Source organism: Pithys albifrons, chromosome 3, assembly GCF_047495875.1.
Source record: "Pithys albifrons albifrons isolate INPA30051 chromosome 3, PitAlb_v1, whole genome shotgun sequence".
Classification (NCBI taxonomy): Eukaryota; Metazoa; Chordata; class Aves; order Passeriformes; family Thamnophilidae; genus Pithys; species Pithys albifrons.
The window spans coordinates 86951200-86967915 of record NC_092460.1 but is presented as its reverse complement, the minus strand read 5'-3'; the positions used below and the strand labels follow the sequence as shown (position 1 = coordinate 86967915).

Genomic DNA, 16716 nt, shown 5'->3' with positions numbered 1-16716 from the left:
TAAGATGATACTAGATAAACTAGTGAGTTGTCACAAAGTTAGCTTATGTAATGAGGTACTTTTGCCTTTCTATAGCAAACTCCTGGGCAATATTATGGAATTTTTATATTTTCCTGAAGCATCTGACACTATGCTTTTGTTTATGGTGAGATAGGGCTATGGCTTAGTTCCTTTTCCTCACAGCTCTGTGTGTGATCCCCAGAACAGCATGACAGCAAGTTCTAAGTGCAAGCTGGCCAGGTCACAGCATTACGTTGCATGATTTGGGCATTTCCTTGAGGCCTTATTGCAATTCACGTGAATTAATGGGGTCTGTGTGTGTGCAGTTGTATGCATGAGATTTTAGACTGCTAATAGTTTTTGTTTGCTGATGAATTACGAGGGATTTTTTTCAGGCTGAGTTAGTCTTTTGGCATCACCACAGAACTAGCTACAAATCCACAGGAAGATTCCTCTGGGGTATCAGCACTCCAGGCATATTCCCTTTTGGCCATTTGAGTACAAGTGTGTTGTTGGGTACAGGGTTCAGGGGAAGCCTTCCTTCAGACACAGAAGTTTACAGCAGTTCTCTAGGTTGGCACATAGAAGGCAGATGATGTGAAATGCATACTGAGTTTGGAATTGGCAGCCCACATTACATTTGCTCCATTTTTCAGATGTGCTGTCTAGACTAAGATGCTTTATGGTTGATCTTAGGCACCCAGAAGCTTTAAGCATCCCATTTTTTCAGCATTATGCAGAATTTCCCATGTAGCCAACATTCAGCATCTTGTTGTCTTTTCATTTGTTTGTTTTTGTATGTGATTTCCTTTAAGTGGTAGTTCAGAGTTGAGAGGTGTTGAAGCTAAGTAGTAAAAATCCTTGCATAGTTTACTAAAAGCATTGAGCTGTTTTGCCCTCACTTTTAAGGAAACTAGAGTATTTTTTTCCCTACATGCAAGTAAATTAGTTTTATCTGTGTCTATTACTATGCCTAACTCACATCCTTTCTTTTTCTTTAGGGGGATAATTAACCCGTTCCCTGCTTCAAAGTGCATCCGGTCATCCCCACTTCAGTGTATCTCTACAGCTGAAGGACATACCAAGGCTGTGCTTTGTGTTGATGCAACAGATGATCTTCTCTTCACTGGATCCAAAGGTTGGACAAGCTCTGTGCACCTCTGCTGCCTACAGAGGCTGCTCAGACAAACTTGGGGGTTGTGAAATTCTCAGTTTGTGCTTAGGGCTGTAAACACAGTGGAAAATTGTAAGGGTCTGTTTCTCAACATAAGCTGAAGAAAGATTTACAGTAATTACCTACAGGTTTTTAATTCCAGTGTATGGTATTTCACTTTTTATTTGTAGTGGAAAACTACAGAAAGGAGTAACATTGAGTGATATGATGGAACCAATCATGTTAATATACAATGCAAAGTGATAGCTTCAGGGTAGGGGTAGAGGTGGTAGTTAGCTGTTTTGCCTGTACTGCACAGAGGTTTAATAGTCTTCATGCCATCTTCATCTAAAGGTGTTTGCTTCCTCTGTCCATCTCCTTGCCTGTCCTTTGTGGTTATAACAGCTGTATGGCTGTTTTGAGAGGGCCTGGATTTTTAGTAGTCACTAAATTCCCTACTGGATGGTGCAGTAAGGCTATGAACTTTTCAAACTGGTAGAAGCAGTGTTTTGGAAAAAAACCCAACGTTTTCCTCCTGTTTCAGTGAATTTCCATTGTCATCACTCAGTTTGGCTTGACGATAACACAGCCAGACCTCAACAATTATTTTTCATGAACACCCTCTTTAATATTACTCAAAAAGTGATTTTTTGCATGTTCTTCTCTGGGCCTTTTCATATAAAACACTTACGCTAAAAGTCTTGTATCCTCAGTTGTGCAGCTGAAATTATGGCAGACTCATTTTCTCCCCAATAGAACCTGTGTCATGATACTTTATTATTATATTTTTTAGTTATTATTATTTTTCTGAAAGTATCAAAGCAAAGGTGAACTAAATTGCCTGGGAAGTCCCACATATTCACAGGGAGACTCTCTTTTTCACTAATTTGCATAATGAATAAATCAACCCTGAAATTTCAGGACAACCCTCTCATCCCTGTATTAGCGTAGTAGATAACCCCGTCAGACACAGGTCTTCCACTGCTAATATTCAGGTATGATTTCTGTGGCTATTCTGTTTGCTGGTTGTTGAAACAATCAAGACACACACACTTCAAGCAAATTGGCAAACTTCTAGTCTTGTATGTTTTAGGCCAACATTTCATCGTTTGTGCAAGTGTATACAAATGCAAAAAGTACATTTATTTAGTTTTTGTAAAGGTTGCTTAGTTCATTTATGTTGAGATTTTGAATTTAGTGGCTATGTGGGGAGATTTTTATCTAGATTTTTCTTCTAAAGTTTTGGGTTTGGTATTTCATTTGACTATATGGATGCTTGCAGATGTGGCAAATATTTGCTTTTTTCAAGTCATGTTCTAGCTTCCCATGGAAGAATTTTTCCTGTATATATTTTTAGAGGGGAGTTTATAAAGTACACTTCTACTCAGGAGTGTAGTCAGCTGTTTAATTAAATAAATACTTTGGAAATTGTTGCTGAAGCAAAAAGTCTCAGCTCACTGACATCAGGTAATACTTGCACCCAGTGCCAAATTCAGAAATGCCAATAAGCTCTTGTGTGCATTGCAGATACTTGGCTTTGGTCTTGATAGTTGGTATTTTTTAAGTGGCTGACAAGTCTTGGTCTTACTTCCTTCCTGCTTTTCTAACTAATGTCTGTACATGAAGCTTTCTCTCCATTCTTTCAGTACTTACTTCAGCATAAATGTATGTCTAAAATATATGGAGTGATACAGACGTGGTGCAACAAGGAGAGTTTTCTGTGCTCACGATAAGTGTTGCAAATTTCTTGAAAACCGCTATTCATTTGGGATTAAATTCCTTTGCTGCTGAATGAAAACAGTGACTGAAGCACTTATTCAGAGGTCCCTGAAACACTGAGGAGTTTGGATCACTTCTCACCTCTAGTTTTGTTGTGGCAGAACTCTGTCATACTAAGCTTCAAAACTTTTCCTGAACTACATTTTTGATGATGGATTCTTGAATTAAATATGGATTCTTCTCTTCATACATAATCATACACAGCTTACCGCCTTCAAACTGTCTATTTTCACTTCCCTTGTTATTTTTATCCTTTTAAAATGCTGTGGGAGCTAATATGAAAATATTGAATGCACATTTAATGATTAATCTTGAATAGTTTTGATGATGATAGATGATGCCCATGTGTATTCTATAAGACCTATTTAACTTAGCTGTTTGTCTGCAATGTCTACATAAGTGGAGGAAAATGAAGAGCGAATGAATGCATGTGCTTTTTTTAAAATAACTTAGTTTATGAAAACCGTGAGATTTTTCTGGGTTTTGTTATTTTTCCCCTTTTTGTTTGTGTTTATTTAGATCGTACCTGTAAAGTCTGGAATCTGGTAACTGGACAAGAGATTATGTCCTTAGGGACTCATCCAAATAATGTTGTTTCTGTTAAATATTGCAACTACACTAGCCTGGTCTTCACAGTTTCAACCTCCTATATCAAGGTGTGGGACATCAGAGACTCTGCCAAGTGTATTCGGACATTGACGTAAGTTTGCTACACCTCAGCTACCAAGAGTTCCAACGAGTCTGAATTTTAAATACATTTTATTGTATTGAATTCAACAATGTAGTACAGTGTAATTTAAATATGCTGTCTGTTGAGAATGGAAGCTTTTGTTGCATGTTCAGGCTGTATTACTGGGGCACCAGTAATACATGGAAACACAAAGCAATCTGCATTCAGGCCTGTAGTGTTTTATCAAGTGTTCAGCGTTCATAATTGGCTTATAGCCTTTTTCACTCACTGAAATAGGTATATTTTTAAACAGTACACAAAGTGTGGAGAACAAAATGTAGTATTTGGTGGGTTTATTCTTTTTTTTTAATTTCTTTTTCCTCCCTCTTCTCAGGTCTTCAGGCCAAGCGATGCCTGCTGATGTGTGTTCAGGAAGTACTAACAGAACAGTTGCTATCCCAGCTGGAGAGAACCAGATCAATCAGATTGCACTAAATCCAACTGGCACATTCCTCTATGCAGCTGCTGGAAACTCAGTGAGGATGTGGGACCTCAAAAGGTACTGACCACCAGCGGAAGAGAATGTTCTTTGAGTGGTTACATGTGCATAGGAAGCAAAGTCATGCATATGAAACAGTCAGTGAAGTCCTCCTTCTTTATGGTAGTGTCCGTAAACCGCGCAAAGTATGGGCAAGTTGTGGACTTGCTGTGGTGGTTACTGAGATAGTGATTTTCTCATGTGTTAAGGTTGTGGTGAACCATTTCAGTAATAATTACTCTTTTAAGGTGAATTTGTGAATCCTGACTAGTAATTGTTGAGGGGATGATGAAAGTCAATAGATGTAACACAATATGAGACTATAATTGCCACCCTATAGCAGCACTTTTCCAAACACAGCCTGCACCCAATGAATGCATTCAAAATACAGAAAATATTTATGAGGGGACTAATTTGTCTTTACTTTTAAATTTTTTAGTTCTTATTTTACGTAAATAGAAGGTTTTCTTGCATTTAACTTAGATGTAACATTTACCCACGGATATGAACAATAAAGTTTATGTAAAACATAGGATGAATAGTGAAGACACAGAGAAAAATAAAAAGATCTGTTCTGTCAGAGACTGTGTAATAGACTGTACTGGGATATATAATAAATTAACAAATCTGCATTTCTTCCCTTATCCTTGAAGGTTTCAGTCTACAGGAAAGCTAACTGGTCACCAAGGTCCTGTTATGTGCCTTACTGTCGATCGAATTTCCAATGGACAAGATCTTATTGTCACTGGTTCAAAGGATCATTATATAAAGGTAAACCACTAGTATTTGCTTATTTGTTTTAACTCTTCACATCAGCATGGGGTGGGGGCTTCAGCAGAAGTGGCTTACATCTCCATATTTGAAATGTAATAGGTAAGATGGAAATTATTTCACCAGTCATGGATCATGTATAATGTTCTGTCTTAATAAACATCACTTCAGTGCTCTTCTTATTTTATAAATAGGGATGGATGGTTGTCTCTAGTTAAGCTTTTTCTTAATCCATGTTAAGTTGGATGTCAGGTGTATGAAGTCTTGAAGAAATAGCCGTAACACCTACTCATAAGTAACATGTAGCTCTTGCTCTTGAAAGTATCTTAAGTTAGTGCCTCTGTTTTGGAGTGCAGAACTAAATGCTTCAGCAGAGACACCCTGTGTGTTCCCCACAAAACAGAGTCTGGAGTCTAGCCCAGGGTCTTTCTAAAGTGTTACCCAAGTTCTGAAGTGGGGAAGGAGAGAGAGGTCAGCACATCTCAGCCAGGGTGGCCAGTTTATTTGATGTCTTCATTAGCACACAGGTTGCTCTGAGTTGCTCAAAGAACAGCCAGTGGTGTTAAGATACTTTTCTGCTTCTTGGCATTGTGATTATTTCATTCAAGGATAGGGAATCCGTTTCTTGGGGGAAGGAGGTTTTTTGCTTGGGTTTTTGTTTGGTTGGTTTTGGTTTTATTTTCTTCTGTGTTTTTTTTTTTTTGGCCCACCTTAGCCAGGGGATATTTAAACCCACAAGCTCCAGTTTCTCATTGTGCCCAAATCACCAGACTAAGGGAACTATAGGTCATCTTTCCATAAAGCTGGCCTTCCAAAGAAGTGTGATGTGTGAGGCCAAAGAGCGAATGAGCAAGAAACCCTGGCTTGTCACTCTGGTTTTATACTTCTCACACACTGGAAAAAGTGTGTGAACACAACTGAGGGTGGAGCCAGAAGCTGCATGAGCTTTCTCACCAAGCTGGGCTTTCTTTTTTTCATATTATCCTACAATTCTTGTGTGCTTGGCTGTGCACTGTGTCAGATGCAGAATACTACCCAAGAGGTGTGTACATAGCTTGACAGTTTTGGGGCTGTGGATTCAAATCCCATCAGCAGTGTTCCCCACGGTTAGTGGCCAGAGGATTCTTAGGCAACAGGGTGACAAAGGCAGGCACTCTGAGAATTACTTCTCTGCACAGTTCAGAATATTGGGCTGGTTATGAGCTACCATCCTGGCACAGTGATGAGTGTAGGATCTCAGTGGGGACAACAGGATGTCATCACATAATGCAAGTTTGTCATACTAACAACTCATGTGAGAAGCAAGGAAGAGGGAGGACTTTTGGAAAACAAAGCTGTCAACAGTAAGAGAAGTTTATCTGCCAATTCTTATGTGCTCGTTTGCTGTGGGTAGGCCACGTAAATCCTCCTAAGTCTGCCTGCCTCTTGACTTACACCACTAGAATAGCCTGGGGTATTTCAGACATGTTTGTGTGCTGCAGAGTAGTGAGTGTTCTGCAAGGTGAATGCCTCCAGAATTGTCAAGCCACTTTGGTTAGTTATAAATGATCTGTCTGTGCATGGTCATAGGAGCAGTTGGGGAATTCTTGATGTTTCTGTTCAGCCTGGAGAAGAGAAGGTTGTATGGAGACCTCGTAACAACCTTCCAGTATGTGAAGGAAGCCTACAGGGAAGCTGGAGGGGAGACTCTTCATCAGGAACTGTAGTGATAGGGCGAGGGGTATAAATTGAAAGAGGGGAAATTTAGGTTTGATATAAAGAAGCAATTTCTCACGGTGAAGGTGGTGAGACGCTGGAATAGATTGCCTCGGGAGGCTGTGGATGCCCCAGCCTTGGCAGTGTTCAAAGCCAGGTTGGATCAGGCCTTGAGCAACCTGGTCTAGTGGGAGTGACCCTGCCCATGGTGAGGAGGGTCAAGACTAAATGACGTTTAAGCTCCATTCCAACACCTTAACATACTTATGATTCTCTGCATGGATATGTCCCCTGGGAATAGTAGGTCTGGTCATGGATACTGCCATCCCCTGCCACAGAAACTACTGTCTTGTCTAGTGAGTCAGTAATATTAGTCACCAATGTCTAAATGCCTGATTTTCCTGGTTTAACATTGAATTTTTTTGTTACAATTAGAACTGATGCATGTTAATTGAATGTGGTAACTTTTAAAATACCTTTAACTCACAAGGTGTTATTTTACACTGCCAAGCTCTCAGTTTTTTACTGCCAAGCTTATTCATTCTAAAAGGCCAATAAAGAGCAAATAACAGAGAATGAAGCCTGACATTTGCTTGTGAAACGGAGGTAGTGGTTTAAAAAGCTGCAGCTCATCTGTTCATCTCAGTCTCACTGGATGAGTTCTGGCTCCCTACAATGCAAAATGAAACAGGATTGCTTACACTGCTGCTCTATGGACAAAGACCTGATGGGATTGATTATGCCTTAAATAGTTAAAACGGCCTCACTTAAAGAATCTGTTTTAAGACCCAATTCTTGGAGCACAGGCAAGGAGAGGGGCGTGTGTAGTATATGAAAATCATCAGCATGAAATGGAATGTAACCCTTACCAAAACAACTTATCCAGAAAGATACATTAATGTGCCTCTTTCTTAAGCTGCCAGTGCAATTCTCCCAGCATGAGTGATGTTTCCCAAACTCAGTCATGAACTTTGTTTCTCTAGCCCACATAGTGCACATATAGGATCTTTCTGTGAAGCTACTATGTATATCATATTCAAGTAGTAGTACTTCTTAGCCGAGCAGTCTTCTCTGAAGTCAGTGAAGCATTCCTTCTTCAGGTAAGACGAGAAAGGAGTGGTTCTGGTAGATAAATGCTGTCAAATATACATCACGATACAGTGGCCTATAATGACACTTCCCAAGTTTTTTCCCTGAAGTTATTTGCTGCGTGACTTTCAATCAGGTCAAATGGCAGAAAATTTCACATATGTTATTTATTTCAGATGTTCGATGTGACTGAAGGGGCTCTTGGAAGTGTAAGTCCTACACACAATTTTGAACCTCCTCATTATGATGGCATTGAAGCACTTGCTATTATGGGAGACAACCTTTTTAGTGGATCCAGAGATAATGGAATTAAGAAATGGGATTTGTCTCAAAAAGACCTTCTTCAGGTAATAGAAAAAAACCCTGCAGTTAATGTGACAGTCATGCTATAAACTGTTTTCAAGTTGTGTAAGTGAGAAGGCTAATACAATGACTATTCACGTAGACACTGATGCATTTAACAGGGAAGGCATGGAGCACTGACTAAGAAAGAAATCAATAATGTACTTGATCTTTATGCTAGGAATGCAGTTGCTTTTCTTTTCTGTGTATGTAGCATCAGGAAATTCTGATGAAGTGGTTATTCACTATTTTAGCTTTGAGTATGTGGGGTTTGTTTTTCTGCTTCAGAATGAAGGCAGCACTTGCCTCGTCTGCTACTGGAGCCGTTGGATATCATTCTTATTGACAAGTTAGTAAATACTGCACTGGAAACTCATTAATGAGAAACAATGCTTCAGATCAGGCTAGAGAATATTTTCTTATGAAAAGGGTTTACAACCTACCTCACTCCATCCAGTGTTACTCCTTAGATCTCCATTCATCTTGTTTTACAATGCCTATGTTACGTAATGTATACAACACTCATAGCAATGTTTACTGATAGAATACATTTGCTGTATGTTTTCCTTCTGTAAAAAAAAAAGAGGGGGGTGCAAAAGAACCTCAAATTGAGGGAATTTGGAATTCATTTGGGATGAAGAACTTTGATTTTTGGCTACTTGATATAAGCTAGTTGGTTCTTTTAAGTTCTATGAGAGGTTGTTGATACAGATATGATTATTTAACTTGAGACTGTGAGAACTGAAAGGCAGAAAAACAAATACCAGAAGAGAGTGCTGGTTAGATACCAATCATCTAATGATTTGGGGGGAGAGGAGGAGCATGTCTTTTATCTGCATTTAATGTGCAGACTGATAGCAAGGAAACAAGTATAGTTTTAAAGTGCAAGAGAAAATAATGGACCCAGTCACCTTAAGAAGAAAATTTCAACATGGGCATACTTAGTATTCCATAATTACACAAACTTTCTTGACCTTCTTTCACAATCATCTGATTGGGTGCCAGTTCCTTTTCAGAATACTATGAAGACTTAATAGTATTCTATATTAAATATATAAATATATATTATATAAGTTAAGTAAGGATTCATAAATGCAGCTTTTTACAGAAATTCTTCACTTGTCCATATTGGGACATCTGCCCTCAGATCTGACTGTCCAGAGAAATGTACTAAGCAGCTTGTACCAAAACCACAGGAATAGGAAAGATTTTTGTGTTCTCAGAGTGACTTCATTAAAGTTGTAAGAAGTGTCTTCACTCTTGTATTTTAGGCTCTTTGAAATATTATGCAATACGCTTTTTTGCTGTTGTAATTAATTTAACATTAGAAAGAATACAGAACCAGGGGTGAAGCAGTATGTACATTGGACTAGTTATTTTCCTTTTCTTATTTTCCTTTTGGTGTATGTGCATTTCATAATTTATATAATTTGTGTCACCCTGTTTGTTCTGTTGGTTTTAAAAGTAGAGCTTGATAAAAATTATCTCACACTTCCTCCTGCCCTTTTATTTCTATAAAATGCTGTATATGTTCCAAGGCGGTGAGACCAAAGTGTCTGACAAAATATAAAAATTGTTTATTGGGTGTCTTTTTTAGGGAATGAAGAGAAGTCCTGTTACTTTTATTAATCCTATGGTAATTCAGGGTGGAAGGGCCCACTGGAGGTCACACAGTGTGAGTCTGGCCTGTTGGTCCAAGCAAGGCCAACTTTGTAATTACATCTGATTTCTCAAGGCCTTGTCTTGATGAGTTTTCAAAGTCTCCAAGGTCACAGATTGAACAGCTGCTCTCCCTAATCTCCCGAGCAACCAAAACCTGAAACAGAGCTGAGTTCCTTTACAATGTAAGTGCCAAGTTGCGTCAGAGGTCCTGGTTTGGCGTGTACAGGTTAAACAGATCTGATCTTCTATAACTGACAAAAGTCACTTAACAAACATGCTATTCAAAAGAATTTGGAGATCATTTACTTTACATGGTGTTATACATCCCAAACCACAAAACCCTGCTGTGACAAGATTTATAAGAACCATTCCCCCTCCCAGTTTCATGAAGTGCTGCAAAGCCAGAGTACCAGTGTTGTGGTAGTGTTGTATGTTATAGATGAAACACCAAGATGGTCCTAGAAAGCTGAACATGCTCCATAATATGAAAAATGCAGCAAAGTCAAGCAGTTCCTACCAAACTGAACTGGAGAAGAGCCGCTCTCTGACTCCCTAAAAGACATAAGATATGGGCTATTATTTCCCCACTGTTTATACCAAAAGGATGTTGTTTGTGGTTGGTCTGTGTAGCATTTTGCTTGCTGAATTGGAATTGAAATGCTAATGCCCTTCCTCAACAAAGAATTCATGTGTTTTGTTAAGAGCAACATCACAAAATTAATTTATAGTGTGTAATGGGAGAAGAAGAAAGAAGGCAAATACAGAAACAGTTTCTGTCTTCCTGGTATAATTTGGGCAGTATTTTGGATTTTCTTTTTCTTTTTTACAGCAGTTTTACAGACAGACTTGAAACGCATACAGAGACCATGTGTTCAAAAATGCATTCAAATATGCATTTTACAATACACAGATTTATCATTATCCTAAACTGATTTCTGCTCCACATTAGGTCAGTTGTACATACTGGATTTTCTTCTGGTTTTGCAGTGGCATTTCACAAGAAAGTGCCAAACTCATGGTATAAGAAGTAGCTTCATGGAAGTTAGCACCCTCCTTGCTCTAAAGATGGAGAAGTCACGGGGCTGGAATACATCCAGAGTCATGTAGCAAAACTGCTGCAGGACAGCAATTGGGCTTACAACTTTGGACTTTTTCACTTTTCTGTTTGTTCCTCCAGAAGTTTTTTCAGGCCTGTGAGACTTGCCTCCCTTGTCTTTTTCAGCAAGTTCCTAATGCTCATAAGGACTGGGTGTGTGCTCTTGGCCTCATACCTGGTGCTCCAGTTCTGCTCAGTGGCTGCAGAGGAGGCATCCTCAAGCTCTGGAATGTGGATACCTTTGCACCCATTGCGGAGATGAAGGGACATGACAGCCCCATAAATGCCATCTGCACCAACTCCAGCCAGATTTTCACAGCGGCAGAGTGAGTTCTTCTCCAAGAATCTTTCTTTTCTGTTGCCCCTGCTAGAATTCTGTACATGCAAATGCATTTAGGACACTTTCAGTTGTGTAAGTTACTTCATAGCAAGGATCAGGAGAGCTGGTCCAGTCCATACCCCTCAAAGCTAATAATCTATCACAGCCATCTCCAAAGCGGGAAGCACAACATGATCCAGTGGGGTGCTGGAAGAAATCATTACAATTCAGTAGTATGTCTATAATTTATAAATTAATAAATACCCATGGCCATGTAGGCTCAGAAAATTTTTAGTTTTAGGGGTACATGATCAAAAAGGTTTGGAGGCCACTAATCTACAGGATGGCAGGGAGAATTTGACAGTAGTTGGGAACTTTATCTGCTTGTCTCTACAGTTGGACTATTTTCTACTACAACTTATTCTTGACCTGTGTGACTTTTTCTAAAAGTCATGGTACATGTTTGTTTTTTGGTTGGCTGGTTGGTTTTTAAGTGCTGGAATATAGGAGAAGCTTTGCATGCCATCCTGCTCTCCTTTAAACACCTTTATTTGAATATTTGTTTCCTCACTAAAAGTGAGCAAATTGAAGACCTGAAACCTCAGGGGAGTTGACCAAGAAAAATACCTCATTGTGGAGAAAGCGCAGGAGACAGCATCAGGGCCTGTTTCCTGGTGTAGTCTGAATTAAAAGCAGGTCTTTTGGAATCATAACAAGATTTCAAAGTTGCCAGGTTTTCATGTTTGTTGGTCAGTGGTTTTGTTTAAGCACTAATAGGGGTGAAGATGTCAAAGCTTGTGTCTGTTTGTCTAAAATGTATTAGTAAGTTTAGAATACACATGCATCTGAAATTTATTCTTTTTTACCCTTAAAAAAAAATACAACCTTTTGGCACTTCTAGCAATGTGCTTAAGCTCTACAAAACTGACTATTTCTGACAAGTTACAGTGAGGTGAAGGCACAAGTCAGAAAACACTTATAACTGTCAAAAAGTCTGTCCTTGGCTGCTGGCTTCTTTTGAGGGGGTTACTAGTCACACAATTTTTATGGAAAATTCATAACTTTCTCTTCATGGAATGAATTGCTCTTTGGTTTACATTGCGATAGTAGAGTTTTGTAACACATTCCATGTGATATTTTATTTACACATACTTTAAAATTGTGCAAAAATTGTGATTGTTTCCCAGAGTACAGAATTACGCATTGCCTCTCCTGGATTTCTAAACACCAGCTCCCTGCTATGTGCTTTCCAGCACCTTGCAAAGGGGTTTGGGTTTGTTGGGGTTTTTTTGTGGAGAGAGTTAGGACTTCACATTGTCTTGTGTTTTTCTGCGCTTTTTTTACTTTTTCCTGTAACAGACTGATGCCTCTTGTGTAAATAGAGCCCATTCGAGGTTTGATTTTACCTGTTAAAATATTTCAGACTCTTTTAATAACAGGAAGTAGTCCTGTCCTATGGAATCTGTCTCCCTCATTCTGTGTCATGCTGGCTGTTTGCCTGTGGTCTGCTGAGTTGCAAATAGCTGAATGGTGGAAGCTCCTCTCTGATGTCAATCTACCTAAACCTACTACCAGTATCTGTATTTTAGAAATTTGGGTGATAGGAGTGTAGGATTTTACTTTCCTTAGACATATAATCTTTTACACTTTCCTAGATGGTTAAAGGTACTAGCCAGTGCTGTGATAAGGTTTGGCAATCTGATATGTTGTACATCTTAGATTTTAAAGTCTCCTGGACCCCTGTCTCTCTCCTTTCCCAGTTTAATAAACTAACACTGCTTTGTTTTGTCTTTCAGTGACAGGACTGTGAGGATCTGGAAAGCTCGAAATATAACAGATGGACAGATCTCAGATACAGGAGATGCAAGTGAAGATCTTGCCAGTAACTGAAATTATAGGGGAAAACATGAATGTATTGATCAATTTGAGGTGCACTCTATGCAGTTTACTGCATGTTTATTAGGTAAACACTGATGATTGGAATAAACTGACAATGTGTGAACTCTACTACTAGACCTGCTGTCCTTAAAATATGTACTGTATTTAATAACCTCTTGATAACATGCTTGTGTCTCAACAGTCACATATGTATCTCTATATATTATGGCTGAATTTGTGTGCATATGTAATACTTGCAGTTTAACTGGAATTCAGTCTTCTCTAACGACCATCTCAAAATTATAACCTGGAATATATAACAGAAGTGCTCTGCTGTATTTCACTCACAAGTGTGATCAGCTGTTTTGCATTTTAGGGTAGCAGGGGAAGGATGGTGTCCCAGTAATAAGCCTTTGACTATGAGAGGCAGTTTCAAGATTCTAAAGGTCACTGACACTGTTGTTTTGAAAGTGAAGTGAATAATAGATGGGAAGAAGCTGCTAATGATACATCTATCTGACATGGCTGTGTCCTGCTAACAGCAAATGCCACATGATTTCTGTAATGTTAGCATATAATCTGTGTTGACCAAAGTTGTGCAGCTGTGTATACTCTATGCTCAGGACTAGAACTCAAATGCTCACAAATTGATATGTTTTATTTGTGTTTTGCCTATGTTCTGCAATGACTAGGTGTTCTTAATGTCATGACAAATATATCTTAATCTATTTTTCTTAAGGATTTGTTTCTATCATCTCACATTTTCTTTTTTTAAAGCAAATTGTCTTTCCTTTTTATCTAATTTTATATGCTGCTAAATGTATTTTAAATACACTGTTTTGCAAACCTTTGCAGTTACTTTGAGAACTGAACCACGTGTATTGGAAAAAGCTATGTAAATAGATGGTTGTATAAAGAAAATATCTTATCTTGTGCCTGTATGACTTTCACAGCTCTTGGAGCATGGATATTGAGGGGCGATGTATAATTTACCCAACTGCTCTAAATATTAATTTGTAAATTCTGCAAATTTTAAAATTTTATGTAGATTCAGGTACAGTGTTTGGATATTGAGATTTTTGGTTGTTTTGGTTTTATTTTTCAGAAAATTCAAGTCTGTAAATTATAGCTTGTGGAGGTAACAAATAAAGATGTGAATGTGAACTAAATGTTTTGCCTTTTTCATCATACTTCCTTATAAAAAATTTAATTCCCTTGCAAAGGTCTTGAATATAAAAGCGTAACTTTACACAATGCAGTTGAGTAGCTTGCTGAGTAATGCAGCCCAGAGGTTGTTCTGGTATCCCACATCTGTGTCCTCATTGGCCATTTGTGTTTTGATAGTACTTAGGAACCCTAGTGGATTCCCTCATACTAAATACTGTATAAACTTAAAATGAAGCAGCTCTCGTTCCTCCAAGATGACACTTCTTACCTTATTACATATGGTCTGTCAAACAAAGAACAGTTCTGATGCCTCTTAATGATCTTGGAGGAATTATTTCCTTCTCTGCTCAGCTTGAAAGATGAAAATACTGCTTGTGATTTGAGGTTACCAATTTATTCCAAGTTTTACCAGAAATGGCTAATGAATTATATGTATTGTTAAGAAACAACATATAAGTTTGTTAGAATAAACAGTAGCAATACCAGTTAGTATTTGTCTGTCATGCTTTTTGGCCACTCAGAGAGTGTACACACAAATGGTTTGTGTCTGTACCACAACTTTGAACAAAAGTAAGTCCCAGTGGAGAGTGGATTTACAGACAAGACTCACGTGACGGGCTTTTTGTGCCTGGTGGAGGGTCCCTATTCCCCTTGGCCGAGTGGATAAAGCCACCCATCCTGTTGTGCCAAGTTACAGAAATAATGGCAACAGTGTGGTGACCACTGGTGTTGGGGTGAGCACTCATGGTTGTCATCTGGAAACTGTGTGTAGTTGTTGACTTTTTTATTGTGTGTATAAGACTCCTATGAATATTGTGTAAATCCCTGCAAACCCAGGAGGTGCCTCCCTGCCCTCTGGCTGCAGGGCTCTGACACACTGTGCTGGAGGGGCTGCATGGCAACCTGAACTGCAGGTGTTTCTCTTTGGTGATGCTTGACAGCACATTTTGTTTTGCAAAACTATCTCCTGACAGGCACCACTATAACTTGGCTAATGTGTTCATAGGAAGATTTTTTTTTTCTTCCAGAAAGACATTCTACATAAACCAGGTCTTACCACAGAACACAGCTTTACTCTGAAAGCTCTTGCCATCAGGTAATTGGAAGGAAAATGTCATTTTGTAAAGGTCACAGTATCAAGTGTCTTGTTTTAATGGAGAATTCTTTGACTGTTTGTTTCTCTCCAAACATTTGTGCTGTAAAACTTCATATGTGACAAAAGATACTATGAAATCAGGAAGAGGTAGGCACTGGACTCCGGTTGTCTGGAGATGTTTGTTTCAAAAAATAAAAAAAGTGGTCTCTGAAAAACTAATTCTCTAAGAAGTTATGGAAAAATCATGTTCCCTCTCCAAGTTGAAGTTGAACAAAGTTTGTGGACAAATTACTAGCTATGTCTTATCTGCTTAAATACATTCTTAAATACAAGCAAGGTCATGTTCTTAAATACAGGCAAGGTCATGTGTTACAATTAATCTCATCGAAGTCACAAATGTTGAGAAAACATCTGCAATGTTTCTGATTGTGTGTGGGAACAAGTGCTCATTGTGCCCCTGCCTTCTATAAAAGGCTCCAGGCTGCTTGCAGAAGGCCTCCTTCAATCGTGGCAAGGATGAGGAGCCTGTGTTTCTTGGCCGTTGTACTGGCAGGTAAGTATATGGCACTTGTATTCTGTCATAGGCTTCAGAACCAAAATATAAAAGTGAAAACAACAGAAGAGCTATCAGAGAAGGTGATTATTTTCCACATCAAAGCAGAGAACAGGCATGGGACTCCACCTGACATGATGGTGGGAGGACAATAGAGATGAGCCTTTTTAGAAATACACCTCAGTCCTACAGTGTACATTCAGCTTTCGGGCACCAGCACAAGCACGTGGGAACAAGTGGGATCATTCAGCTCCTGAAAGTGCCCCATTGCTTTGCTAGTGTGTTTTCTGTGATTTTTACCCCAGCATACCAGAGGTTAATTGGTCCAGAGTCTAATAAAGGGAGAATACATATTATTATGTTGCTAGAGGAGACAACCTCTGTAGCAAATGTCTTTGAAACATATTGAGGAACCCAAAATGTAAAGACTAATATTACTAAATTAAAAACCCTGTGGTAATACTTTCGTTCCTTCCTTACACCTTAGTTTTAATCTTAATTTTGCAAAATTGAAGTCAAGGTTTTTAAAAATCAATGAGGAGAGGTTTTCATGTATATCTTTCCCACTACCTTGCTTTAGCTTCTGTTCCCATGGAAATTATTGTGGAAAAGCAGTAAATAGCCAAAGCTGTTTCTATATATTCCACTGCTTGTTTGGATTTCATCTTCCGTGTACACTGACAGACATGGGCCATAAATACGGTGAAAATGATGCTGAGATTTTTTAATTTTTTTTTAATAAATAGGGAAGGAAGATGACATCTCACTTGCTATGATCATATTTGTACTACATTAGAAGTAAATCCAGGAATAAGGAATGAATGAGATTGCAACCTTGTTCAGCTGCTTACACCTACAAGTGTTTGTTTTTAAAATTTTCTGGAAAATGTAAGCTTTACATATAATGT

The 16716-nt window shown here is 38.7% G+C and overlaps 1 protein-coding gene across 7 annotated transcripts in view; it reads left to right on the top strand.

Annotated features, from left to right (window-relative positions):
• The window catches only part of KIF21A (kinesin family member 21A), an 87902-nt gene extending 73741 nt beyond the window's left edge, over nucleotides 1-14161 (top strand). For all 7 annotated transcript variants that reach the window (XM_071552599.1, XM_071552598.1, XM_071552597.1 and 4 more), the window contains 7 exons: nucleotides 1002-1138; nucleotides 3452-3632; nucleotides 3997-4161; nucleotides 4794-4911; nucleotides 7872-8042; nucleotides 10922-11121; nucleotides 12911-14161. In XM_071552599.1, coding sequence (XP_071408700.1) covers nucleotides 1002-1138; nucleotides 3452-3632; nucleotides 3997-4161; nucleotides 4794-4911; nucleotides 7872-8042; nucleotides 10922-11121; nucleotides 12911-13004 — 1066 coding nt within the window. In that variant the 3' untranslated portion in view covers nucleotides 13005-14161. The remainder of the gene's footprint in view (nucleotides 1-1001; nucleotides 1139-3451; nucleotides 3633-3996; nucleotides 4162-4793; nucleotides 4912-7871; nucleotides 8043-10921; nucleotides 11122-12910) is intronic.
• The last annotated feature ends 2555 nt before the right edge of the window (nucleotides 14162-16716 follow it).